The 27,156-nt window shown below is 41.4% G+C and overlaps 1 protein-coding gene across 4 annotated transcripts in view; it reads right to left on the bottom strand.

Annotated features, from left to right (window-relative positions):
* Positions 1-3,909: 3,909 nt before the first annotated feature.
* Positions 3,910-27,156, bottom strand: part of acox3 (acyl-CoA oxidase 3, pristanoyl) — a 32,788-nt gene continuing 9,541 nt past the window's right edge. For all 4 annotated transcript variants that reach the window (XM_064940197.1, XM_064940198.1, XM_064940200.1 and 1 more), the window contains exons 14-18: positions 21,659-21,774; positions 14,193-14,367; positions 13,852-13,919; positions 13,327-13,413; positions 3,910-4,848 (exon numbers count right to left, since the gene is read on the bottom strand). In XM_064940197.1, the coding sequence (XP_064796269.1) occupies positions 4,729-4,848; positions 13,327-13,413; positions 13,852-13,919; positions 14,193-14,367; positions 21,659-21,774 (566 nt within the window). In that variant the 3' untranslated portion in view covers positions 3,910-4,728. The remainder of the gene's footprint in view (positions 4,849-13,326; positions 13,414-13,851; positions 13,920-14,192; positions 14,368-21,658; positions 21,775-27,156) is intronic.

Raw genomic sequence — 27,156 nt, 5'->3', positions numbered from 1 at the left:
TCATCTGACCAGAGTACCTTCTTCCATATTTTTGGGGAGTCTCGCATAGGCCTTTTGGCGAACACCAAAATGTTTGCTTATTTTTTTCTTTAAGCAATGGCGTTTTTCTGGCCACTCTTCCGTAAAGCCCAGCTCTGTGGAGTGTACGGCTTAAAGTGGTCCTATGGACAGATACTCCAATCTCCACTGTGGAACATTGCAGCTCCTTCAGGGTTATCTTTGGTCTCTTTGTTGCCTCTCTGATTAATGCCCCCCTTGCCTTGGTCCCTGAGTTTTGGTTGGTGGCCCTCTCTTGGCAGGTTTGTTGTGCTGCCATATACTTTCAATGTTATAATAATGGATTTTAATGGTGCTCCGTGGGGTGTTCAAAGTTTCTGATGTTTTTTTAGAAGCCAACCCTGATCTGTACTTCTCCACACCTTTGTCTCTGACCTGTTTGGAGAGCTCCTTGATCTTCATGGTGCCACTTGCTTGGTGGTGCTCGAATCCCCGAGCTGACAAGATAAAAATCTGTAGTTTTGCCCCTGAACAAGGCAGTTAACCCACTGTTCCTAGGCCATCATTGAAAATAAGAATTTGTTCTTAACTGACTTGCCTAGTTAAATAAAGGTTAAAAAAGGTGACTATTTTGTGTATCTCCATTACATGAAATCCAAATATAAATCCATTAAAATTACATGTTGTAATGCAACAAAATAGGAAAAACACCAAGGGGGATCAATAAATTTGCAAGGCACTGTGACATGAAAACGTCCTAATCAGCTCTGCTGGGTTGAGTAAAATGGTCATAGTAAGGTGGTTTCTCATTTCTTTGGGAATTATCTAGCAAACTAGCCAACTTTAGCCAGTTAGCTTGGGTGCTTGACTCCCATTGTGAGTTCAGAACGCTTGGATCAACCGTACTCCTCGGCCAGAGCTTCCAGGGTGAGCTCTGAACACGCCAAGATCGAACATCAGATCAGCACATCTGACAACTATCTGAATTTCCGAACGCCCAGGGCGCACTCTGGCACTCCAGAATGAATTTACGAACACAACACACGCTAAGTAAGTAAGTAGGCTTGAGACGGAATGGCTCATAGGAGCAGAAGCCTATCTCCTCTTTCTTTAGCTTGAGGCAGCTTGATGTACAAGTACACCCCCTGGACAGGATGCTAGTACCTTACCCCAAGTCTATATTCCTTAATGCTGAGTGCCAAGCAGATGCATCTGGTACCATTTTTTGGTATTGGTATGACTGTTGCCGGTGACCTCTGGCAGTCTCTATGGGGGTGCCACAGGGTTCAATTCTCGGGCCGACTATTTTCTCTGTATACATCAATGATGTCGCTCTTGCTTCTGGTGTTTTTCTGATCCACCTCTACGCAGACGACACCATTCCGTATACTTCTGGCCCTTCTTTGGACACTGTTAACAAACCTCCAGACGAACTTCAATGCCATACAACTCTCCTTCCGTGGCCTCCAACTGTTCTGAAATGCAAGTAAAACTAAACGCATGCTCTTCAACCGATTGCTGCCCGCACCTGCCACCCGTCTAGCATCACTACTCTGGACGGTTCTGACTTAGAATATGTGGACAACTACAAATACCTAGGTGCCTGGTTAGACTGTAAACTCTCCTTCCAGACTCACATTAAGCATCTCCAATCCAAAGTTAAATCTAGAATCGGCTTCCTATTTTGCAACAAAGCATCCTTCACTCATGCTGCCAAACATACCCTCTATCCTACCGATCCTTGACTTCAGCGATGTCATTTACAAAATATCCTCCAACACTCTACTCAGCAAATTGGATGCAGTCTATCACAGTGCCATCCGTTTTGTCACCAAAGCCCCATATACTACCCACCACTGCAACCTGTATGCTCTCGTTGGCTGGCCCTCGCTTCATATTCGTCGCCAAACCCAATGGCTCCAGGTCATCTATAACTCTTTGCTAGGTAAAGTCCTGTCTTATCTCAATTCACTGGGCACCATAGCAGCTCCAGCAGGTATACTTCACTGGTCACCCCCAAAGCCAATTCCTTACACAAAAATATAAAAATGTGTTCGTTTTCTTCCAGACCTAAAAGAAAAGGGTCTCCTGATGTGATTTAAGCATGGACTCAGAACATTCAATTTTGATGTTTCTCTATAAACAATTACAAAACAAAATTACAAAACAAAAAAAATCCAAAACCAACTAAAATAAAACTGAGAAAACAATCTGGGGAAAAATCAACAAAACTGACATTATAGGGCCCCCTTAGAGTTGTTTATTAACAATTACTTTACCAAGGATTTTGACAGAAAACAGTGCACTACTCTTGTACACTAAGGACCTGGTGGAAGAGTTGCAGGGGAGAGGAGAAGAGAAGAATTAGCCTATTAGAAAGTTAGAAAAAAATGAGTAGCTCACAACATCACACTCATGCTAGAAAAGGTTGGAGACTGACTAACCCTTTTCTCAATGGTGCTCTGGTATTATATACATACTTACACGGCAATCTCCTAAACACACTATAACTTCATAAATACCCCTTATCTGATTTGAAAGTTTGAAATACACTAAGAAACAGCAACATAAACATGTAGGATCAATTCTTTCCCAGATTAAGTGAATGTTACACACACTGACACACACTGTAACATCTGGGACAAAATATGTCCTCCACATCCTTATGTAAACTTAATTTGAAGGGCTAGAGGTCGGAGGACAAGGGTTATAGTGTGGAATAATGAACATTTATTTCCCAGACGACGTACATGCGTGTGTACGCTTGCGTGTGTTGTGTGCATGTGTCGCCAGGCTAACTACACTAACAACACAAAACTGGGGAAATCTTTGATGTTTTCAAACTTTGTTCAGACCCATAGATGGATGAACTAAACATTGGTCGCCCTTCTTAAGAGGACAGAGCCAAATGTAGAATTCTGTGTGCCCCGTAACTATTCATGACAAGAGTGCCTCCATATCAGGACATTTTTAGCTTAGATAGTGTGTTGATAACTGATCTTTGGGGTTTTCAAACTTGGTTCGGACCCATAGATGGATGAACCTCGACCGGTCCCCCCTTAAGAATACATAGCTAATTTTAGAAGCCAGCGGTGCCCCTAGCTATTTTTAAAACCATGTCTATTTATATGACCAAAACCCCTGCTTAAAGAAACAATATCTGGATATTTTGGGAGGTTAGTGAGTTTATAAGGATGTAATCTGATTTTGATTGGAATGAATGTTGGAGCTCAACTGATAGGTATGAGAAAATACGAGAATATAAAAGCACTAACAATATTAAATGTTATGTGATCGTAAAAAACTACTAATGTGACCCACTAGAGTTCAAATTAGATCCCTGCATGGGCATGAATTTTAAGCTCGAGACCTACCAATGCCCGCGACCTTCAGGCCCTACCCTACCCAGGCCCGACTAATTCTGACAAATTGAAGGCTCGGCCATTCCCGAAAGAACAGAAATAACTTCCTCCGTTAGTAAAGGCCATTAGCTGCTCATCTCTGTCTCGCTCTGCTCATGTCGGGTCTGGGTCTGTGAGTATCCATAGCAATGGCTCTGCTTGGGCTGCGCTGCTCAATGACGAGACATGAGAGAGCAGTTAGCTAGCTACTTTTCATCACTTTAAACTCCAGCAACTCAAGGAGCATTATTATTTTTTGTGAAAAAAATCTCTCCTGTCTAACCCGATGTAGGCCCCATCGGGCTCGGATAGCAGAGCTCTAGTTCAAATACGAGTGTTAGCCAGCTGAGCTAAAACCTTTTAGCTTGGGGAGCAAAAAATCTTTGGGAGCTAACAAGTCAGCAGGTCTCATACAAGGCTACAACTTATCAAGCATGCATGGTTACTTGAGCTGAGAATATCAAATGAGTTTTTGATTCACTGAAATAATAATCCATCAATGCAATTCATGTATATGTATTAGTAGAAATATTTTATTTATTTTACAAACCCTTTATTTAGTCATTATTTTACAAAATGTGCACAATTTATTACATTTATATATTACCACATCATTATATGTGTGGTAAGTATATATGTGGACTCATTGCATCATTTGGCAATCAAAATAAGCTCTATTTCACAAATATCACATTACATGAATTTATAGTTACATTTTTTTTTTTACCTTTATTTTACTAGGCAAGTCAGTTAAGAACAAATTCTTATTTTCAATGACGGCCTAGGAACAGTGGGTTAACTGCCTGTTCAGGGGCAGAACGACAGATTTTGTACCTTGTCTGCTTGGGGATTTGAACTTGCAACCTTTCGGTTACTAGTCCAATGCTCTTACCACTAGGCTACACTGCCACCCCTACATTAATTATACAGTTACATTAATTATACAAAATAGACAACCTTATATAGTGTTAGACACATAATCATATCAAGAAGCTGGAATCAAATCTATTGAAACGTGTTAAATGTACTTGAACATAATCTCTTCTCTTTAGAGTGCTTCCTGTCATAGGCACTGATTCCAACAATTACCACAAACATAGTTGATTATCATTCTTTACCGTATTCAGAGGACAGTGGTTTATAATTGCATTGTCTCTACACTCTTAAAATATGTCATTCATTTCATATCTGATAATACAAAGTTCATATTTCAAAGTGAGGAGAAAGGAGATCCATCTAATCTGAAGGCTTCTTCTTGTTGTCTTCTGGGCTGATGAAACTGGGTGGTGTAACTGGGGAACAGAGGACTCTAGAACCGTGATCTACAAACCTACAGTTTGGGTCGGAGGGAACCCACCACAGGCTTGTCTGAGGTGAACTCTGCCCACCAGGACGGGCGCTCTAGAACCTTGTTCCCCTGCATCACCGTAGACCACAGGTTCTTATAGAGCTGGAACACAGGAAAACAACAAGAATTGATAGGACAAAGTGTTTTGTGTGACTATGACTACATTTCAAACTGTTTGGATTGATGATTTGTCTTTTTATGCTGGAATCCTAGTGGCGGTTTGCTGTGTGTAATTGGGGCAAGTAACTTGAAGAACTGTTGGCATTACAAGCAAAATTATGAAAGGTTAAAGTCAACTAATCTTAAATCATGCATTGCTTACAATATTATTATTTTGACCTTTATTTAACTAGTATGTATGGGCAAAGAATGTCTTTCAAAGGGAAGTTACAAAAAATGCCAAAGCCTATTGCTAATCCCCTCGCGTCTATCCAGTATTGATCACTAACAAACCGGACATACTTAATGTCACAACAACCACCTTTCACATACAGAAACAGTACAAAGCATTATGTTTATAGCTGTGTTAAACTAGGTTTGTTATGTTATGAACTGAGATGTTTCTGAGAAGAGCTGGTTGAGTAACGCTGACTAGAGACAATATTTATAAAACACTGAGGTTTATGATTGAGATGTTACACACACACACACACGTTTCCAATGTGGTGATTTGAAATAGGTGACTGTATACAGTATCTCGATAAGACAGTCACAGCTGGGCTAGTATGTCCATGTCCCAAATGACACCCTATTCCCTACACTGGAGGGCACCCCTGGTCAAATGTGGTGCACTATAAAAGGGAATAGGGTACGATTTGGGTCACAACATAGGAGTTACATTATACTGGAAAAGAAATGCAACATGCAACAATTGCAAAGATTTTACTGACTTACAATTCATTTAAGGAACTCAGTCCATTCAAATAAATTAGGCCCTAATCTGTGGATTTCACATGACTGGAAATACAGATATGCATTGGTTGGTCAGATACCTTTAAAAAAAAATAGGTAGGGGCGTGGATCAGAAAACCAGTCAATATCTGGTATGACCACCATTTGCCTCGTGCAGTGCGACACATCTCCTTCACAAAGAGGTGATCAGGCTGTTGATTATAGCCTTTGGAGCGTTGTCCCACTCCTCTTCAATGGCTGTGCGAAGTTGCTGTTGATTATAGCCTTTGGAGCGTTGTCCCACTCCTCTTCAATGGCTGTGCGAAGTTGCTGGATATTGGCGGGAACTGGAATACACTGTAGTACACGTTGATCCAGAGCAACCCAAACATGCTCAACGGGTGACATGTCTGGTGAGTATGCAGGCCATGGAAGAACTGGGACATTTTCAGTTTCAAGGAATTGTGTACAGATCCTCATGACATGGGGCTGTGCATTATCATGCTGAAACATGAGGTGATGGTGGCAGATGAATGGCACAATGATGGGCCTCAGGATCTCGTCATGGTATCTCTGTGCATTCAAATTGCCAAAGATAAAATGCAATTGTGTTCGTTGTCTGTAGCTTATGCCTTCACATACCATAACTCCACCGGCACTCTGTTCAAAGTTTGTGTGTGTGGTTGTGAGGCCGGTTGGACATACTGCCAAATTCTCTAAAACAACGTTGGAGGCGGCTTACTGTAGAGAAATCTACATACAATTATTTGGAAACAGCTCTGGTGGACATTCCTGCAGTCCGCATGCCAATTACACACTCCCTCAAAACTTGAGACATCTGTGGCATTATGTTGTGTGACAATACTGCACATTTTAGAGTTGCCTTTTATTGTCCCCAGCACAAGGCGCACCTGTGTAATGATCATCCAGTTCAAACAGCTTCTTGATATGCCACACCCATCAGTGAGATGGATTATCTTGGCAAAGGAGAAATACTCCCTAACAGGGATGTAAACAAATTTGTGCACACAAATTGAGAGAAATAAGCTTTTTGTGCATATGGAACATTTCGTGGATCATTTTTCAGCCCATGAAACATGGGACCAACACTTTACATGTTGCTTTTATATTTATGTTTAGTGTTTTCAACACAGGAGTGAGAAGAAGCATGAAGTCTTATTTGATCTCTATGATTTACTGACCTCAACAGGGGGTTAGAAACAGACCACACTAATGATTACAATGTTATGTTAATAATTAATATTGTTATAAGGCCTTTATGACAAGTCAAGTATCCAGACACTAATATTGTATGTGCTCAGGGTATTGTCATCACAAAGCATTATGGTCCATTTGTTCAGTATATTTAAGGTACATTTGACCCCTATCTTCTAGCTATAGATATACATATAGTACTGTATATCATTGTATATTCCCCTCAATGCATCCAACCCCATTCTATAAGAATTTCTAGGAAGTTCTAGAAATCCCCTGTGCTTCTGGGCTCAACCTCCAGCACTGTGTTTCCCTGGCAACACCTCAAGCAGGGTGTTGATTGGACAATGCATTTAAATGGTCCAGTCACTCACACAATGTTTGCAGGGTGATGGCACCCTATTCCCTCTATAGTGCACTGGGCCCTGGAAAAAATATTGCACTATAAAAAGAGAATAGAGTTCCATTTGTGACACAGGCACGAAATCACTGACCTCACCGGTATAGTATTAGTTAGTACTTCTTGGCCCACACTTGATATGGGTTTGGGTGGGTGTTGTCGTGGTGATCTACCTTGCTCCACATTTGTTATGAGTCTCTGGATCGTGTTAAGCTAAATGTCAATGTAATTAAAAAATAATGTGTTTCTACCTAATATACAGTCAACCAAATACCACATCAGTGGTTCCCAATCTTTTTATAGTCCAGTACCTCTTCAAACATTCAACCACCAGCTGCGTACGCCCTATAGCACCAGGGTCAGCGCACTCTCAAATGTTTCTTTTCTTCCATCATTGTAAGCCTGCCACAAACACACACTATACAGCACATTTATTAAACATAATAATGAGTGTGGGTTTTGTCACAATTGGCTCGTGGGAAGTGACAGAGAGCTCTTATAGGACAAGGGCACAAATAATAATATAATAATTTCGCTCTTTATTTATTTAGCCATCTTACATATAAAACCTTATTTGTTCATCAAAAATGGTGACCAACTCACCACAGGTTAATGAGAAGGTTGTGCTTGAAATGATGCACATAACTCTGCAATGTTGGCTTGTATTGGAGAGTCTCAGTCTTAAATCATTTTCCACACACAGTCTGTGCCTGTATTAAGTTTTCATGCTAGTGAGGGCCGAGAATCCACTCTCACATAGGTACGTGGTTGCAAAGGGTGTCAGTGTCTTAACAGCTTGATTTGCCAAGACAAGAAACTGAGTGCAGCCCTATCCAAAAATCTGGCAGTGGCTTCTGATTAAATAAAATTCTCTCAGAAACGCTTGTTGCAATTTTGATGAGGCTCTCTTGTTCAGATATCGGTATGTGGACTGGAGGCAGGGCATGAAAGGGATAACGAATCCAGTTGTTCGTGTCGTCCGTTTAGGGAAAGTACATGTGTAATTGCTCACTCAGGTGCTTCGCTGTATCACATTTGACATTGTCCGTAAGCTTGAGTTCATTTGCACACAAAAAAAAAATAATCATACAATGCTGGAAAGCCTGTGTGTTGTCCTTGTTAATGCTGACAGAAAAGAGCTCCAACTTCTTAATCATAGCCTCAATTTTGTCCAGCATATTGAATATGTTGAGGACAGTCCCTGTAATCCTAGATTCAGATCATTCAGGTGAGAAAAAAATCAACACCCAGTCATGTGAGAAACGTCATCATGCAAGCGGTCAGACAAGTGAAAATTATGGTCAGTAAAGAAAAGCTTCAAGCTTCAAGTTGTCTCTCAATTTTAAAAAAAAACATGTCAATACTTTGCCCCTTGATAACCAGCATGTATGTTGTAAAAGCGTTACATGGTCGCTGAGCCATATCATTGCATAATGCAGAAAAAAACATGAGAGCTCAGGGGCCTTGCTTTAACAAAGTTAACCATGTTCACTGTAGTGTCAGTCTCCTCTTTCAGGCATTCCCTTGGCAGCAAAATCAAGTCAAATTTTATTGGTCACATACTCGTGGTTAGCAGATGTTATTGCGGGTGTAGTGAAATGCTTATGCTTCTAGATCCGACAGTGCAGCAGTAATAGGTAATATCAAGCAATTCCACAACAAAATCTAAAACACAATCTAGTAAAGGAATGGGATGAGAATATAATGGGTATATAACAAAGTATTGAGATAAACTTTTGTTATTGACCAAATACTTATTTTCCACCATTTGCAAATAAATTCATTAAAAATCCTACAATATGATTTTCTGGATTTGTTTTTCTCATTTTGTCTGTCATAGTTGAAGTGTACCTATGATGAAAATTACAGGCCTCATCTTTTTAAGTGTGAGAACTTGCACAATTGGTGGCTGACTAAATACTTTTTTGCCCCACTGTATAAGTCTAAAATATAGGGATGAGCAGTGACAGAGCTGGAAAGATGCAATAGATAGTGAAGGATACAGTATATACATATGAGATGAGTAATGCGAGATATGTAAATTTTCTTTAAGTGGCATTATTTAAGTGATGAGTGTTCATTTATTAAAGTCGCCAATGATATCAAGTCTATATATAGGTAGCTGCCTCTCTGTGCTACTGGTGGCTGTTTAACAATCTGATGGCCTTGAGATAGAAGCTGTTTTTCAATCTATCTGTCCCAGCTTTGGTACACCTGTACTGATCTCACTTCTGGATGGAAGCGGGGTGAACAGGTAGTGGCTCGGGTGGTTATTGTACTTGATGATCTTTTTTGCCTTCCTGTGACATCGGGTGTTGTAGGAGTCCTGGAGGGCAGGTAGTTTGCCCCCGGTGATGCGTTGTGCAGACCGCACCACCCTCTGGAGAGCCAAGCGGTTGTGGGCAGTGCAGTTGCCGTACCAGGTGGTGATACAGCCCGACAGGGTGCTCTCAATTGTGCACCTGTAAAGGTTAGTGAGGGTTTTCGGTGACAAGTCACATTTTTTTCAGACTCCTGAGGTTGAAGAGGCGCTGTTGCTGGATGAGTCAACAGAACCTCTCGGTAGATGCTGCAGTGTACCAAGCGGCGTAGGGAGCAACTAATTACATGTGCGTTACCACTCCACTATGTCTCCCTGTCGTGGCTTTTGCTCCATCAGTACAGAAACCAACATATTGACCACCAAAGTCCATTTGATATCACAAAGCTGTCCAGTACTTAAAAAATATCCTCTCATGTTGTCCTGGTTTCCAGAAGAGGATGTCTTCCTTAATTGACCCTCCATAAAAGTAACAGACATATACCAGCTGTGCCAGGCACGCCACATCTGTTGACTCATCCAGCTGTAACGCATATAATTCACTGGCTTGTATTTGAAGCAGTAATTATTTCAAAACATCTCCTGCCATGTCACTGATGCGTCGCAAAACAATGTTGTTTGAAGACCTTGTCTGTACAGTTTTTTTGGCCTTTTCCCCCAGCATTGTCCCAGCCATATCTGTGGCAGCAGGAAGAATTAAGTCCTCCACAATAGTATGGGGCTTGCCTGTCCTAGCCACTCGGTAGCTCACAATACGCTTCTAGACGCTTGTTATTAATGGTATCTGTTGCTTTTATAATTGTCTTACTACTCAAAAGTCGTCTTTATTCACGCTCAAAAAACTCCCGTGGCTTATTTTTCAAATTGTCATGTTTAGTTTCTAAATGTCTGTGTGAAGGTTTCCCGCGAGAAAGTAACAGTTAATGTGATTGGATGTTCATTATTTGACTAGGCTACCTGTATTTGACATTGTGCTGTAATTTCGCTGAACACTAGACGGTTTCATTTTATTTTTGGCAGTGAAACGAGGCTACTCAGGGTGAGAAAAAAAACCTCACCCAAGTGTTTAGCCCCATTGGAAAATATAAAATGTACGGTTTAAAAATGCGAATAAAAATAAATAAGTGAATCACGTTTTTATTTGGTGTACCGTCGACGGCATTGCGTACCCCAGTTTGGGAATACCTGCACTACATGACCAAAAGTATGTGGACACCTGCTCATTTCAAAATCATGGGCATTATTATGGAGTTGGTCCCCCCTTGCTGCTACAACAGCCTCCATTCATCTGGGAATGCTTTCCACTAGATGTTGGAACATTGCTGCAGGAACTTGCTTCCACTCAGCCACTGATGTTGGGCGATTAGGCCTGGCTCGCAGTCGGCATTCCAATTAACCCCAAAGGTGTTCGATGGGGTTGAGTTCAGGGCTCTGTGCAGGCCAGTCAAGTTCTTCCACACCGATCTCAACAAACCATTTCTGTATGGACCTCACTTTGTGGACGAGGGCATTGTCATGCTGAAGCAGGAAAGGGCCTTCTCCAAACTGTTGCCACAAAGTTGGAAGCACAGAATCGTCTAGAATGTCATTGTATGTTGTAGCATTTAGATTTCCTTTCACTGAAACTAAGGGGCCTAGCCCGAACCATGAAAAATAGCCTCAGACCATTATTCCTCCTCCACAGTTGGAACTATGGACTGGGGCAGGTAGCGTTCTGTTGGCATCATCCAAACCCAGATTCTTCCGTCGGACTGCCAGATGGTGAAGCGTGATTTGTCGCTCCAGAGAACGCAATTCCACTGCTCCAGAATCCAATGGCGGTGAGCTTTACACCACTCCAGCCGATGCTTGGCATTGCACATGGTGATCTTAGGCTTGTGTGCGGCTGCTTGACCATGGAAGCTCCGGACGAAAAGTTATTGTGCCGACGTTGCTTCCAGAGGAAGTTTGGAACTCGGTAGTGAGTGTTGCAACCGAGGACAGATGATTTTTACGCGCTGCGCACTTCAGCACCTGGAGGTCCCGTTCTGTGAGCTTGTGTGGCCTACCACTTTGCGGCTGAGCCATTGTTGCTCCTAGCCATTTCCCCTTCACAGTAACAGCACTTACAGTTGACTGGGGCAGCTCTGGCAGGGCAGAAATTTGACAAACTGACTTGATGGAAAAGTGGCATCCTATGACAGTGCCACGTTGAAAGTCACTGAGCTCTTCAGTAAGGACATTCTACTGCCAATGTTTCTCTATGGAGATTGCATGGCTGGGTGCTCAAATTTATACACCTGTCAGCAACGGGTGTGGCTGAAATAGCCAACTCCACTAATCTGAAGGGGTGTCCACACACTTTTGCATATATAGTGTGTGTCTCAAACACACTAAAGCTAAATGTCAAAAATCTAAATGTTTCTTATACAGCACACAGCCAGGGAGCAGAGAGGGTCAGACTCACACCATTGCATGAGGTTGGAAGGAAATGCCATTGCTTCAACGACACCATAAAACAACCCTAATTCAGTTAAACGTCTGCTCTGAAACTTGCACCTGTGACCATGCATTAATAGCAACACCAACAACATTTTATAGCAATGCTTCTAGCAACAGCAGGTAAGATAAACACTATTCTTGCTACTACCAGTACTAATACTACCACCAGCACTACTACCACAGAACTCCATCTCATGATTCTGTGACTGTTCTATTGTTCTACTATTAGTGTCACTATTAAATAACAATGATGATAAATATATTGATTAATGATCTATTTAGATTTGCTTACAATTGTACAGATTTATTGTACTACTCAGCTCAGCTAGGAAGGCATGTTTATCCCACTCTCTCCAGGTCCAGTATTGTGTGTGTGTGTGTACTGTCTGCCAACGAAAGCAGCTGTGAGTCTTCACAGAGTGAAAACAAAGCATCCATTTTCTGAGCCCAGAAAGACAAGGGGAGCATTTGAAAGCCAGACTCCTAACAAAACAGATGACACACACAGTTAAAGGTCATACACACACACTGCGACATCGTACCTCCTTAGTAATGCATTATCCTGGCGGACACACCCACACACACACACACACCGTCCCTCCCCAAACTCACTCCTGGCTGACACACTTGGGCCTGTATGTTTATAGGTTTGGGTCAGTGTGTTTACTGGAAGATGACAGCAGCCTCTGGAACGCTCCTCTTGCTCTATTCCAGTAAAAAAGTGTTCCATCCTTTAAGAGTAGGTTAATAGCAGAACACTCTGTATTGTTTTATTGAGACCTTTTGTTGTTTGGACCATTGTGATGGTCTACGTGGAAACTCAGTGTCTCAAACATTGTTGTTGTGTCTCCGCAGACTCTTCAAAACACAAGAGCACTGTCTGAGTGCATGGATGAATAGGTTACGAGTATTACTCAAACAGACATGATTTAATCAATGGATGAGTATTAAGCCTAGTGTTATTTATTATCCAAACAGCCATTAAACTAGGGTAAGTGAGTAAGACCAGACAAGTGTGTGTGTGTGTGTGTGTGTGTGTGTGTGTGTGTGTGTGTGTGTGTGTGTGTGTGTAATGCTTTGTTCCTGCAAGTTAAGCAGCCATAGGTCCACAATCTCATTTGGCTCCTCTGTTTCTATTCTAACCTTTCATATTTCCATTTTTGTTTCTGTATAGTGAGTTGTGACCGTGTCTAAAATGTACTTTAAAATGCACCGGATCAGGATTAGATATGACTCTGGCGCTGACACATTTCACACGTCTGTGTTGTCTTACCTCCCCGTCCGCATTGCCAATGGGTGAGTTGAGGATGAAGTCGGGAGGGGCAACGGCATCCACCAAAGCTATGGCCTCGTCCTTCAGCTGTTAGAGGGAGAGAAGGAGAGAGGGACTAATGGGAAGAATGGAGGGAGAGACAGAAAGAGTATACACACAGACAAACACAGTGATGGTTCTCTAAAGAGAGCACACTGCAAGCCAATAAACACCTATGAGGTCATCCCCCTCAGTCCTCCAAACATATTAATAAAATCATCACTTTAACTCAAGACCACATGACATTTAATGGGTTATTTAGGCCAATCTCATTTGTTTATGCATGTTAGGCTTGGGCAATATTCTGTTTATACCGTAAACACTGGGTTATATCTAGATACCAACAGTATGATTTTCAATAGAGTTTAAATTAAAATATATTTTTAACTGTATTAAACATACATGCCCAAGTGTATACCTAGGTATGGTACAGAAACGGTATGAAAATCTGGATACCGCCCAACCCTAGTTTATATGAGAACTGACCTGAGAGCAGAGGGTGAGGATGGCCTGCTGGATCCAATCAGCTGGCTCCCAACCAGAGAAATAACCCCCTGGAGGAACACAACAACAACACACAGAATATAATACATAATCAGGCGTGCTTAACTCTCACAAGGATACAGTCTTTGGGAGATGTTGACCAGGGGCCGTATGAATCAAGTGTCTCCGGGTAGGAGTGTTGATCTAGGATCAGGCCTATCTGGTCCATGTTATCTTATTCATTATTATGTAAAAGGTTAAACTGATCCTAGATCAGACCCTATATGAATATGGGGAAGTCAAACTTGAATGAGAAAGACGGCCAGCACTCAAATGAACCTGACCCTGGTACAGCGTGGCCATGTGGTTGCTGAGGGTCCACAGGCTGTAGAGGGCACAGAGCTGTTTAAGAACTGGTCTGAGACCAGCCGGTGTGTCCTCATCATGGGTCTGGTCGTGGAACCTCTGCACCACGGTGTGCTCTATGTACACGATGGACAAGGAACGGCAGTAGAACACCTGGATATGCACAGACACACACGTACGCAAACACAGAGAGCGCAACGTTTGGAAATGTAAAAAGCTACTTGTACTAACACTGTAGGAATGACAAAAAGTGACAAGTTATACTAGTTAAACGTACATACGCATAGAGAGAGAGCAAGAGAAAAAACAGTATTACTAGATTCCAATTTCCAAACACTGCAGGTTTGAGAGTGAACCAAACGCACACAAACCCCAATCCACTACCCCCCCACAAGTTATCATAACCCCCATTCTCAGTCCTGGTATTAAATTGTGTGTCTGTGCCTCTCCCCCTGTTTGGCCTTGACTGGTCGATGCCCACCCTTCCTGTTCCATGTCGGCAGAGAGAGCACAGATCCTCTCCCACGCCTCTGAACTCCCCTAACACTCTGCCAAGGTCGCTGTGTTCCCCGCCTAGTCCCCTGGTCTGGGTACGAGAGAACTCTGGATCTGCCTCCTCTCTGCATGTCATTTCACACAAGACCTGGGTTCAAATAGTATTTGCTTAATTTCCAATACTTTTAGCTGAGCTTGATGAGCATGATTGAGCTTGCCTGCGCAGCAGAACCAAAGGAACTGACGGAAAAGTCCCAAAAGTGCAAACTCCAACCCATCTGGCACTCTCAAACCAGGCTCAAGCAAAGGCTCAACTATTTGAACCCAGGTGTGGGTATGAGATCTCTCTGGCTGTACCTCCTCTGTGGACTCTCTGGCCCCCCTTCCTTCCATTAGGTCAGTCAGTCCATATGTCCCTCTATTGCAATGGGTGAAGTAATCATCAGTAATGGGACAAATATTTTAGAAAAATACTAAAAACACTGACACTTAATAGACCGAATATGAAAACAATCTTCCTTTGGTCATAATGTGGCACCATAGTGGAGTTCAAACTTGTTTTGGTCATATACTCTAGAAAAAAAGGGTTCTTGAGAATTTCTTTGAAGTGCACAATGGTTCTATGTAACACTATTTCTACCCCAATAACCTTTTTCTTGGAGAGGGTTCTTCGCTGTCTGAATGGTTGCAAAGGAACCTTTTTCTAGCCGCAGTGGGTTCGGTTCCTATGGGGGGGTTTTCATTGCAGGCAATCATGAATTAGCCTACCATATTGGTATGAAGTAGTCTTATCAGACATTAACCATGCAATAACTGGAGCCAGCCAGCAACATATGAAATATGTCAAAACACATTCTGATAGATCTGATAAACGCATTTGTTATTAGGCAAGTGTGAGTTGACACTAAAGCCGTCTTTAGCTAATCCTTGTTCTAAGCCAACCTTGATACAGGGTTCGGGTTAGGACAACACCACAGCCATACACGCTGAGCCAACTGGCCTAGGGAAGCTGCCAAAGCAAACGCTCACTCTTCACACACTAGAGCTGGGCGATATGGACAAAAATCCATATCAAGATAATTCAGTCAATTTATCACGATAACAATACATTTAAAGATTTAATTTGCAGCAGTTTATTTTTTTTGTATTACCCTTACAACTATTTTTCATTTTGTAGCTATCAATTGTCACAATAACAAAAAATAACAAAACAAATCACCCATATTAGCAAGCTTACTTAATTTCAAACTTCACATTTCTCTAGTAGGGCCCTATAGGCTATTTTATAGTAATTAACAATAACATCAAAATGTCCATGATAAGTGGTTGGTGTCGATAATTGTCGGTTTATCGTCCCAGCTCTAAAGAGCACACGCACGCGCATCCTTTAAAGAAGAGCGAAGATAAGAGACAGAGAAGAGACATGATAAGTTAGAAAATACTCTGGTCTTCTTTCTTTCTCTCGCTCTCCCCCTCCTCACTCTCTCAGAGTGTCAGTGGTAACAGATGTCTTCCTGACTTCAGCACATTCCTAATGTTGGTTCCATAAGAAACTCCAGCAGTCTCATCAGTGTTCTGTTCCATCAATCTCATCTACTCCAAACTTCCTCAACTACAGTCACACCTGGAGTATCAAAGACTTTCCAGAGGATAAAAAGGACTGCACTCGGTCATCTTTTTGGGATAGTTTCCCAAATTGAAAACCTGTGTGCATGAAACCCAATTTCCGTGTATATTTCCCATTGACATGAGCACGTGATTGAAAACCGAAGTCTGAGTTAGGCACAGATATATCCCTTGACAACAGCCCTGATATATACAGTGCCTTGCGAAAGTATTCGGCCCCCTTGAACTTTGCGACCTTTTGCCACATTTCAGGCTTCAAACATAAAGATACAAAACTGTATTTTTTTGTGAGGAATCAACAACAAGTGGGACACAATCATGAAGTGGAACGACATTTATTGGATATTTCAAACTTTTTTAACAAATCAAAAACTGAAAAATTGGGCGCGCAAAATTATTCAGCCCCCTTAAGTTAATACTTTGTAGTGCCACCTTTTGCTGCGATTACAGCTGTAAGTCGCTTGGGGTATGTCTCTATCAGTTTTGCACATCGAGAGACTGACATTTTTTCCCATTCCTCCTTGCAAAACAGCTCGAGCTCAGTGAGGTTGGATGGAGAGCATTTGTGAACAGCAGTTTTCAGTTCTTTCCACAGATTCTCGATTGGATTCAGGTCTGGACTTTGACTTGGCCATTCTAACACCTGGATATGTTTATTTTTGAACCATTCCATTGTAGATTTTGCTTTATGTTTTGGATCATTGTCTTGTTGGAAGACAAATCTCCGTCCCAGTCTCTGGTCTTTTGCAGACTCCATCAGGTTTTCTTCCAGAATGGTCCTGTATTTGGCTCCATCCATCTTCCCATCAATTTTAACCATCTTCCCTGTCCCTGCTGAAGAAAAGCAGGCCCAAACCATGATGCTGCCACCACCATGTTTGACAGTTCAGGGTGATGAGCTGTGTTGCTTTTACACCAAACATAACATTTTGCATTGTTGCCAAAAAGTTCAATTTTGGTTCCATCTGACCAGAGCACCTTCTTCCACATGTTTGGTGTGTCTCCCAGGTGGCTTGTGGCAAACTTTAAACAACACTTTTTATGGATATCTTTAAGAAAGGGCTTTCTTCTTGCCACTCTTCCATAAAGGCCATATTTGTGCAATATACGACTGATTGTTGTCCTATGGACAGAGTCTCCCACCTCAGCTGTAGATCTCTGCAGTTCATCCAGAGTGATCATGGGCCTCTTGGCTGCATCTCTGATCAGTCTTCTCCTTGTATGAGCTGAAAGTTTAGAGGGACGACCAGGTCTTGGTAGATTTGCAGTGGTCTGATACTCCTTCCATTTCAATATTATCGCTTGCACAGTGCTCCTTGGGATGTTTAAAGCTTGGGAAATCTTTTGTATCCAAATCCGGCGTTAAACTTCTTCACAACAGTATCTCGGACCTGCCTGGTGTGTTACTTATTCTTCGTGATGCTCTCTGCGCTTTTAACGGACCTCTGAGACTATCACAGTGCAGGTGCATTTATACGGAGACTTGATTACACACTGGTGGATTGTATTTATCATCATTAGTCATTTAGGTCAACATTGGATCATTCAGAGATCCTCACTGAACTTCTGGATAGAGTTTGTTGCGCTGAAAGTAAAGGGGCTGAATAATTTTGCACGCCCAATTTTTCAGTTTTTGATTTGTTAAAAAAGTTTGAAATATCCAATAAATGTCGTTCCACTTCATGATTGTGTCCCACTTGTTGTTGATTCGTCACAAAAAAATACAGTTTTATATCTTTATGTTTGAAGCCTGAAATGTGGCAAAAGGTCGCAAAGTTCAAGGGGGCCGAATACTTTCGCAAGGCACTGTATATATAAGATTGTGTGTTTGAATCCCAAGTTAGGATTTTGGGCCTATAAACGGATACTGAATACAGCTCAACTGACTTTGCATTGTACGAAACAAGCACATGCACACGCAAAAGACCCTCGATTCGTAACGACACGCACTCAATGGAAGGCTAAACCTGTCGAACTCCGTAAGGATGCATGCTCGACTGAAGATGTGTTTATATTTACATTATTACACACTCCCGTAGCTGCATCTTTACAGTCTTAACATTGCTCGAAACCATCTGTTTTGTGTTATTATATCATAGAACCATTAGATAATTCAGAGTGCAGTGCTGTGGGGTCATGTTGTGATGGGGTGTGTTCTTCTCGGACATCCTGTATTGTGACTGCAACAGTATCTACTGGAATGTGGGAGCCTTGCCTTCATGGACTATGTGGGGAGGAGAGAGTTGATGGAGCTGAAATATATTCACCAAGCCGTCACGTTAAATATTATAAAGCACTAAAAATACCCAAATGATCAGGAGAGATCATTGGACTAAGCCTTATTATAGTTGATACGTGACTGTATAATGTCAAGAACCAGGTTTCCATCCAACGCTTTTATGCAAGTGGAGTACATTTCATGACATGTTGATGGAAACAGCAAATTTGTAGGTAAACTTTCCAAATGTTGGCAAAACAATACGCTAGACAGGGTGGGATCTTTTTGTGTTTGTACAATTATTTATGCGAGAAATGGTGGTGGAAATGGCTTTATGTGCAAATATTGATATAATAACCATCATATCGAAATTTGGAGTCACGCGATTACACATTGTGTGGTCGTCCCACTACAACTCGAGAAAGAATGCAGTTTATAAGGCTACAGATGAAATAAGTTACGATGATCTTCAAAGGGTGGTGAAATTGCACGGTGATGAGCTTGACGCTCCTTTCCAATAAATATCGAGGGTCTTATTCTGGTGAAGTGATGATTGATGCCTGGCTTATCTCGCTCTTGTCCATAACAATCTCATGTAGGCTAGCCAACCTGCACTGTATCTGCAAGCTGTTAGCTAGAGCGGGGGTTTTCAAACTTTTCTTGCCCAGGGACCACCACCCAGGCACCCCGGTGACCCAAAATGTTGCCGTTATAAAAGGTAATTTTTTACAATAAAAAAAATATCGATATGTATTGATCTGAGATAAAATGTTGCAGTTTTGTAGGTAATTTCCAGCAATTCTACACAGTTTGGCATAGAGTTTAGACATTTATTTTTATTTTAAAAGGTAATGTCCTGCAATTCAATGCATTTTTCCATGGCTAATGCTGTATTACTCTGCTCAAACATTATAACAAAATCAATGGCCATGTGGCCTGAATGCCTGGTTTTGGGGATTTTCAATTGTTCCTGACTAACTTTTATTTGATTGTTAGTTCTCACACACACACACCTTTATTTAACCAGGTAGGCGAGTTGAGAACAAGTTCTCATTTACAACTGTGACCTGGCCAAGATATAGCAAAGCAGTACAACACAAACAACAACACAGAGTTACACATGGAATAAACAAAATGTACAGTCAATAACACAATAGAAATAAATCTATATACAGTGTGTGCAAATGTAAGATTAGTGTTAGGCCGTAGTGGCGAAGTAATTACAATTTTGCAATTAAACACTGGAGTGATTGATGAGGTAGTTGGGTGGGCTAATTACAGATGGGCTATGTACAGGTGAAATGATCTGTAAGCTACTCTGACAGCTGATGCTTAAAGTTAGTGAGGGAGATATGGGTCCCCAGCTTCAGTGATTTTTGCAATTCGTTCCAGTCATTGGCAGCAGAGAACTGGAAGGAAAGGCGGCCAAAGGAGGAGTTGGCTTTGGGGGTGACCAGTGAAATATACCTGCTGGAGTGCGTGCTATGGGTGGGTGCTGCTATGGTGACCAGTGAGCTGAGATAAGGCAGGGCTTTACCTGGCAAAGACCTATAGATGACCTGGAGCCAGTGGGTTTGGCGACAAATGAAGCGAGGGCCAGCCAACGAGAGCATACAGGTCACAGTGGTGGGTAGTATATGGGGCTTTGGTGACAAAACGGATGGCACTGTGATAGACTGCATCCAATTTGTTGAGTAGAGTGTTGGAGGCTATTTTGTAGATGACGTCACCGAAGTCGAGGATCGGTAGGATAGTCCGTTTTACGAGGGTATGTTTGGCAGCATGAGTGAAGGATGCTTTGTTGCAAAATAGGAAGCCGATTCTAGATTTAATTTGGGAATGGAGATGCTTAATATGAGTCTGGAAGGAGAGTTTAGTCTAACCAGACACCTAGGTATTTGTAGTTCTCCACATATTCTAAGTCAGAACCGTACAGAGTAGTGATGCTAGACGGTCAGATCAGAGAATCACCAGCAGCAAGAGCGACATCATTGATGTATACACAGAAAAGAGTCAGCCCGAGAATTGAACCCTGTGGCACCCCCATCGAGACTGCCAGAGGTCCGGACAACAGGCCCTCCGATTAGTTGGTGAACCAGGCGAGGCGGTCATAAATATATATATTAGTTCAATATATTTTCTGAATACGTTCTGTTTTTTTGTCATTTAAGTTGACACAAACTGTTTTTCCATCCTAAAAATAACCCCAGCGTGCCTAAGAATTTTCTATACAGAAAAAACCCTGTAATTAGCTCAGATTACTGTAATTTCCTCTATATTAAAGCGATAGTTCGATATTTTGGCATTGAAGCCCTTTATCTACTTCCCAGAGTCGGATGAACAGGAAAAGCTAGCATGCTGTTCCTGTAGACTTCCAGTCACTGCGCTATTGCTCGTTAGCATTAGCTCGTGAAACTACCTATAACTTCTTTCAAAACGGATACAGAGACATAAAAATGGTATACACGATAGTATTCTGTTACAGCTAGCGATATTCATAAAATAATTTGTCCCCCAAAAATACTATAATAACTTTGTGGATCCCCTGCAGTACCGCCACAGACCCCTTGTGGGGTGTGGACTACAGTTTGAAAACCCCTGGGCTACAGCGCATGTGCCAAGACCAAACTGGGCACATTTGCTATATATCGCAACAGTTTTTGTGACAAAACCATGGGTAGAGTTGTATTCAGTACATGGGAATTTAACCGCAAAAGTTATTTTTATGTGCACTACGTCATGACACAGCCTTTCATCCGCAACAAGTCAATTTGATGGAAACTTCTCTGGTGGGAAAATGCGCATATTGTTTTAGAATATTTACATGAAAATCTTTCACCAATTGGATGGAAACCTAGCTAATGACTGTTCTAGAAGCACTTGGTTGGTACACGTGCCTGTAGAGAAGCAGATAGCCCAGAACTACAGTATCTTATGAGGACCTTTCAGCTTCTGAAATGCAATGACAATGTAAAAACAGCTGTATAAATGTTAAAATAAAATCATGAAAGTGATGATGGAGATGAAAGTGGAGGACCAGTAGTTTAGTGTGTTATCTGAACTTACTCAGTCCCCTCTTGTTGTGTGTCTGTGTGTACTATTTACCTGGCTGTTGTTGCGGGCCTCAAAGTCAGCCTTGCCAGAAGCCTTTTCCTTAGCCACTCTCCTCTCGCTCTCTCTCAGTAGGAAACACACCAGCCATTTATATGCTGCCAACGGCACTGAGGTGGAAAGAAAGACAAGGAAATATGTTAGGCTTCAGATAATAAAAACACAGATGTCAACCGCTAATAATATTTAATCCGTTATTTTATATACAATATTAAATAATGGAAGACATGAGTAAGCTTTCTAGTGTTAAAAACACAGATTTCATCAGGGAATATTTACAATATGAGCATATTAAAAAGGAAACGAGTTTGACTTCAGAGATTATCAGGTAATATTTCAAATATGAACTTATGGAAGAGTATCAAGAAAGATTTCCAATGCATAGGGTATCAATTCAACTTTTTGTTCTCTATCATAATACACTTAATCTTCTAGCAAGTCATGGAACAGCTCTTGGACAACCCTGTTAGAAATCAAAAAGTCAGATCACATAGAAGAAGTAGTGAGGGACTAACCTGAATCCTTCTGACCATGATAACACTGTTTTATTGGGCTAGCTTTATAAGGAGTGTAGGTTGAGCGAGTGCAGGTGTGTGTGTGTGACAGTTGTTTTTACAGCTTCTAGGGCCAAGGAATGCAGAGGAGTGTGTAACATGATGATGAATAACAACAAACATATGATCCTGGAATGATTATTAGGAGGATATGAGAAGCTTTATGGTTGTAAGGTTTGGAGACGCAGGAACACACACACTAACCAGAGACATTGAGAACATTGAAGGGTCAGAGAAGGAAATAATTATAACAGGAGAATATTGGGGATAGGGCTGTCCCAGAAAAAAAAACAAATCTTTGTCGACCAATCGATGAAACCTGTATTCACTGAGCTTGTCTGATGCTTTAAGCACACGGTTTGATTAAATAATTAAGACACACAAATGACTAGAGGGAGTCCGACCAGCAATTTGATTTGATCGTGCCTGCCGGGCTCAGACTTGCTGAGCTGTGTTATTTTTTATTTTATTTTTTAAACAGACAGCAGAGTGACTGTGCTTAGCACCGGTCGCTCTCTCCTCCCTGCTGCAGCGACCACCACAGAATATCCACAGCGTTTATCGTGCTGTCCGTGTTGCTGAAGCTGCAATATAATTCCAGCTACTTCGGACTGAAAAGTTCTATTACCGAAATCCCTCATTTGTATAGAAAAAACATTCCCTATTCCTTGCACTCATTAGGTGACACGTATGTATCGCATGTATGTGCCCAAAGACCTATTCGCACGGGACTAGTATTACTAGAGAACGTTGGTTGTCATTTTTACTCCAGAATGTCCATTATTCCAGGACAATTCAGACGGGCTAAATTGTTTTTCTTCAAACTGTCCCCTCTAATTCTTTGTCCAATTAGATTGACAGTTATGACAGAAGCCTGGTGGTTTTTATTCTAGGTGTTGAAATACTGTATCTTCACATCTCCAGGTGATTGGGCCACACTGATAGCCCGAGTTGGAATTCCGAGTTGAATAACCGTTCAGAACGATTTACCAGTGGGATCTAGTCTCCCACCCCAAAGTTCCCAGTTGTCTTGAACGCACTGAAGTCTGAGATTTCCCAGTTGTTTTGAACACGGCATTACATTGTAACTATGGTACCTCAGGATCGCCAGGCCAGACCGCCCTTTCCAGGGGGTTTATTTTTATTCAGCATATAAACTTCTCCTGTGTTTGCCCCCCATGTATTGATAAATCCCCCATCATAGTAATATTTCCTGCATCATATCCCCCCACGATAACTTCCCCCATTTCTACCCCCCATGGACTTGAAACCCCCTCACAAATGAAATTATCCCCCAAAAAACGGTAAACGACTTGTCAAGTCATGTGCTCCGGTTCTTGTATACACTGTAACTCGTATATCGAAGAGTTGTAATATGCCGAAAATTGGCAAAACTAAGTTAATATTTCAGGCAATGGACGCAGCCATCTTTGACTTTGTTTATTTGCGTCTTATAGTGAATGGCATTCTGGGATTAAGGAGTTTTTGCTTGTCTTACATAAACGAACATGCCTGACACCATAAAGAATTTAGCTGCTGTTAGCTTAGTTGATACGTCTCTCTTTTCTAAACAATTTTACATTTCTCCCCAGTGCTCACCAGAGATGGGGTACAATGTAAACAGTCTAGCTGTTTGTTCACTAACTTATGTTTTTTGTTGTTGTTTGTTATTTAGACAGGTTTGTGGAATGAGTGTAGCCTACCATGCCCATCCATGTGGTAGGCCCACCGTTGGTAAAACAGGCCATTGCATTGGCTTTATTAGTCCTGATTCCTGTGACATATCAATTTTTGCTATTTACACTTTGAATATCAGCTGGCCAACATTATCAGGAGTTATCGCGAGACTATTTGCAATGTGTTTACACAGCGGGAAATGCTTAAGTATTTTATTTTTCACTATGATCATCTTGTCAATAAATCGGTGGACAAACTTGAAACCAATGATCATGACAATGGGTTGAAACTCCTGGACAACAATTGTGATTGTCCATTCCATATTGTCCAGACTACTTACACCTGTCTGTCCTGTTTTAGGATATGTTGCTTTGATAACACGACAGCTCATTTTTTATTTGATTGAGCGCCATTTAGGTTAGGCTATTTGATCGGAGAAACCTGCATGATGTAAAAAGTGTCCGGTCTCATTACATTGTCACACATTTTATCTCCAGCCTGTAGGTTACAGAAAGACCACATACGCTATCTGCTACATGATTTATAGGAGTTGGGTTTTTTTTGGACTGAACAATCGGTGGAGCGCTGCAGAGTTGCTTTTGTCGAACAGCACCCTGGAGAGATGCGCTGAGAATGGACTAGAAAAATATTTTTGGCCCCTGCTTATCAAAGGGCGACATCAGCGCTCCACTAAGAAACCCATATGCCCCGGGATGAGAGAAATTGCCATTGGTTTTTGGGCAGAATTATGTGAGGTTTTGTGTGTTGTTGTTGGTGCGTGCGTTTTGGTAAGTTTAGGTCAGAAAATGCCGTCCTAATTAATTTTCTGCCATAGGCGGCCGCCTAATCCTGCCTAAAGAGTGGGCAGACCGTGCCTATAGTATATCATGATCACATCAATAAACTGGTTATAACAAACTCTGAACACCATAACACATGTGACAGCAAAATGGAGGACGTGACAAATACACTCGAAAGGGGGAATATTTACAGGTTGCTCATGAGGTAAAAAATAAAGTCAGATGTGTGGAATAAATGTGACTAGTTGTGGAAAAAACTGGAGATCAAGAAAAATAAGGTAAGGAGCAAGCACTGTGTGCATATTATGTATGCCAAACTGGTGCTGTATAGATTACAATATAATTTCTCTGACCATTTGGAACAATGTAAACAACACAAAACAAAGTATAAGCACACCAGAGAGTCTGTTGTAATGGTATTTTTTTGTTAACCCTTGATTACAGCAAAGGCTAAAAACAGTTAATTTCATTCTTGAATGCAATTTCCTGAAATGCAACGGTTTATTTATTGTTTAAGCCAATTATTCAAGGCTCACTTTATTTTAAAACTAAAAATGCCTGACTGCATTTCAAATCATGAGTGACTCCTGTGCTGTGTGATGACATGAACGAATGAATGATTGATTGATACAGTAGCCTATAGAAGTATTGAAATATAGGCCTAACTAAATTACGGTATGAAGACGAAACAGGATGTGCTCTAAGGCCTATAGCTCAATGGTGGTTATACAAGGCTGCTATACTAAGCCTACTAATGATAATGACATGACCTATTATTATAAAGACGATCATAATAATTGTAATAATAACAAGGGAGATCGAGAAAAAGTGTAACCATTTGGAACAGTGTAAGCACTAAATAAATTCTAAATTACCAGAGAGGCTGTTATTATTATAAATTACTTTTTAAAAGGGCACAGACTACAGCAAAGCACAGGTTGAAAACAGCCGAATGTGTTAAAGGGTTTACTAGACATGTCGTTGCATGAGGTTTGGTGCTAACGGGATCACTAGGCTAATGAACAAACACTCAAAAACAGGCAACAGAAGCAGAATCTGCCTTATTTCTGTAGATGTATATGGATGATTTATAAAGCCAGGCACATTAAACAGTTAGGCTGTTGATTATAGACCTAATTAAGTTTCCTCTCTCGTCACTTTTCTAAGACAATAAAGCAAGGGCTGTTTTCACACCTCATTCTGCTTCTGCATTGTTCTCAACACCAATTTGCTGGTTAATTTTGCTTTTATGCACATAGCAACATGGTCTAGAAAAAGACGGCAATTCAACAGCGCAGTGTTTCAGAACCGTGGACAGCGACCACTACCCAAGGAGGGAGAAAGCACATTTGTTTTAAATATTATTTTTATTAGAGTTGCACCATTGTATTACATTAATATTATATTACATAAGAACAATTTCAGTGGCACGTCATAGATTGATGGACTGCCATCCCCACGCCCTCCACAATGGATCAGTCCACTCAGCACGAATCAGACAGGTGTCATCTTGTACACCATATTACATTTTTCTTTGTCACTGCTCGACTACAGAAATTTTGGTTAACCAACAGCCTACAATCAACCAGTTGACTAAATGGGGTCAGCCCTAATTGGGGAGCTTTAGAGTTTAAGATTTAGTGTTCAGATGATGTTAGTTTACAGGAAACTTCATTTTTCAAGTTTAACAATTCACTTTTGAAGGAGTAAAAATATCAAAAAGGTGGCGAGAAAACAAGAACAAAAGTTGGTCATCAACGTGATGAGAATGAGATACTCCTTTAGGGAGCACTGTGGTGGTGCCGTTGACGGGCGACTGCATTCGAACGGCACATCCCATCATAACAGGACGAGATGACCATCTCTATAACAATGACAGTAAGTCACCAGCATGTGTTAACAACCAACTCAGTTAACACAGTGTTGGACGCAACTGAAGCACGTGTCTTGAACGTTACTCCACCTACTCCTTCTTATGAGACAGACGCATTTGCTTGGCCTTCACTGTGGCAACACAAACAGTACGATGGTGACAGACAGCGAACCGACCCGGCACACAAAATGCCCGTGTGACGTAGAAGTCCGTCACTGGCCGCGGGCAGCATTTGGTTCTTTAACGCACACACATATTCATCACTCCTCCCTGCGCCATTATAAGATAAGTTAACAATGTGGGTCGACACACAAATTAACTTCTGTCTTGGTGCATGCATTTCACACTTGTCAATGTTCATATTTGAGAGATACAATAATTATTATACTTATCAATGTTGTGGATGAGCGCATTGTTTGTTTGTTCTGTTCCTCTCTCTCCTTCTCTGTAGCTTCCGGGTATGCTGGAAAAGGACCCGAGCTAAGGGAATTGGGTTGGCTTTATAGTGCCTGTCCCAAATGGCTCATAAATGCATATGGGCATATTGAAAGATATTGTCAGTAGTGATGTAATGTTGTAAATGTTATG

Source organism: Oncorhynchus masou, chromosome 27, assembly GCF_036934945.1.
Source record: "Oncorhynchus masou masou isolate Uvic2021 chromosome 27, UVic_Omas_1.1, whole genome shotgun sequence".
Classification (NCBI taxonomy): domain Eukaryota; kingdom Metazoa; phylum Chordata; class Actinopteri; order Salmoniformes; family Salmonidae; genus Oncorhynchus; species Oncorhynchus masou.
This window is presented reverse-complemented; position numbering and strand designations above follow the sequence as displayed.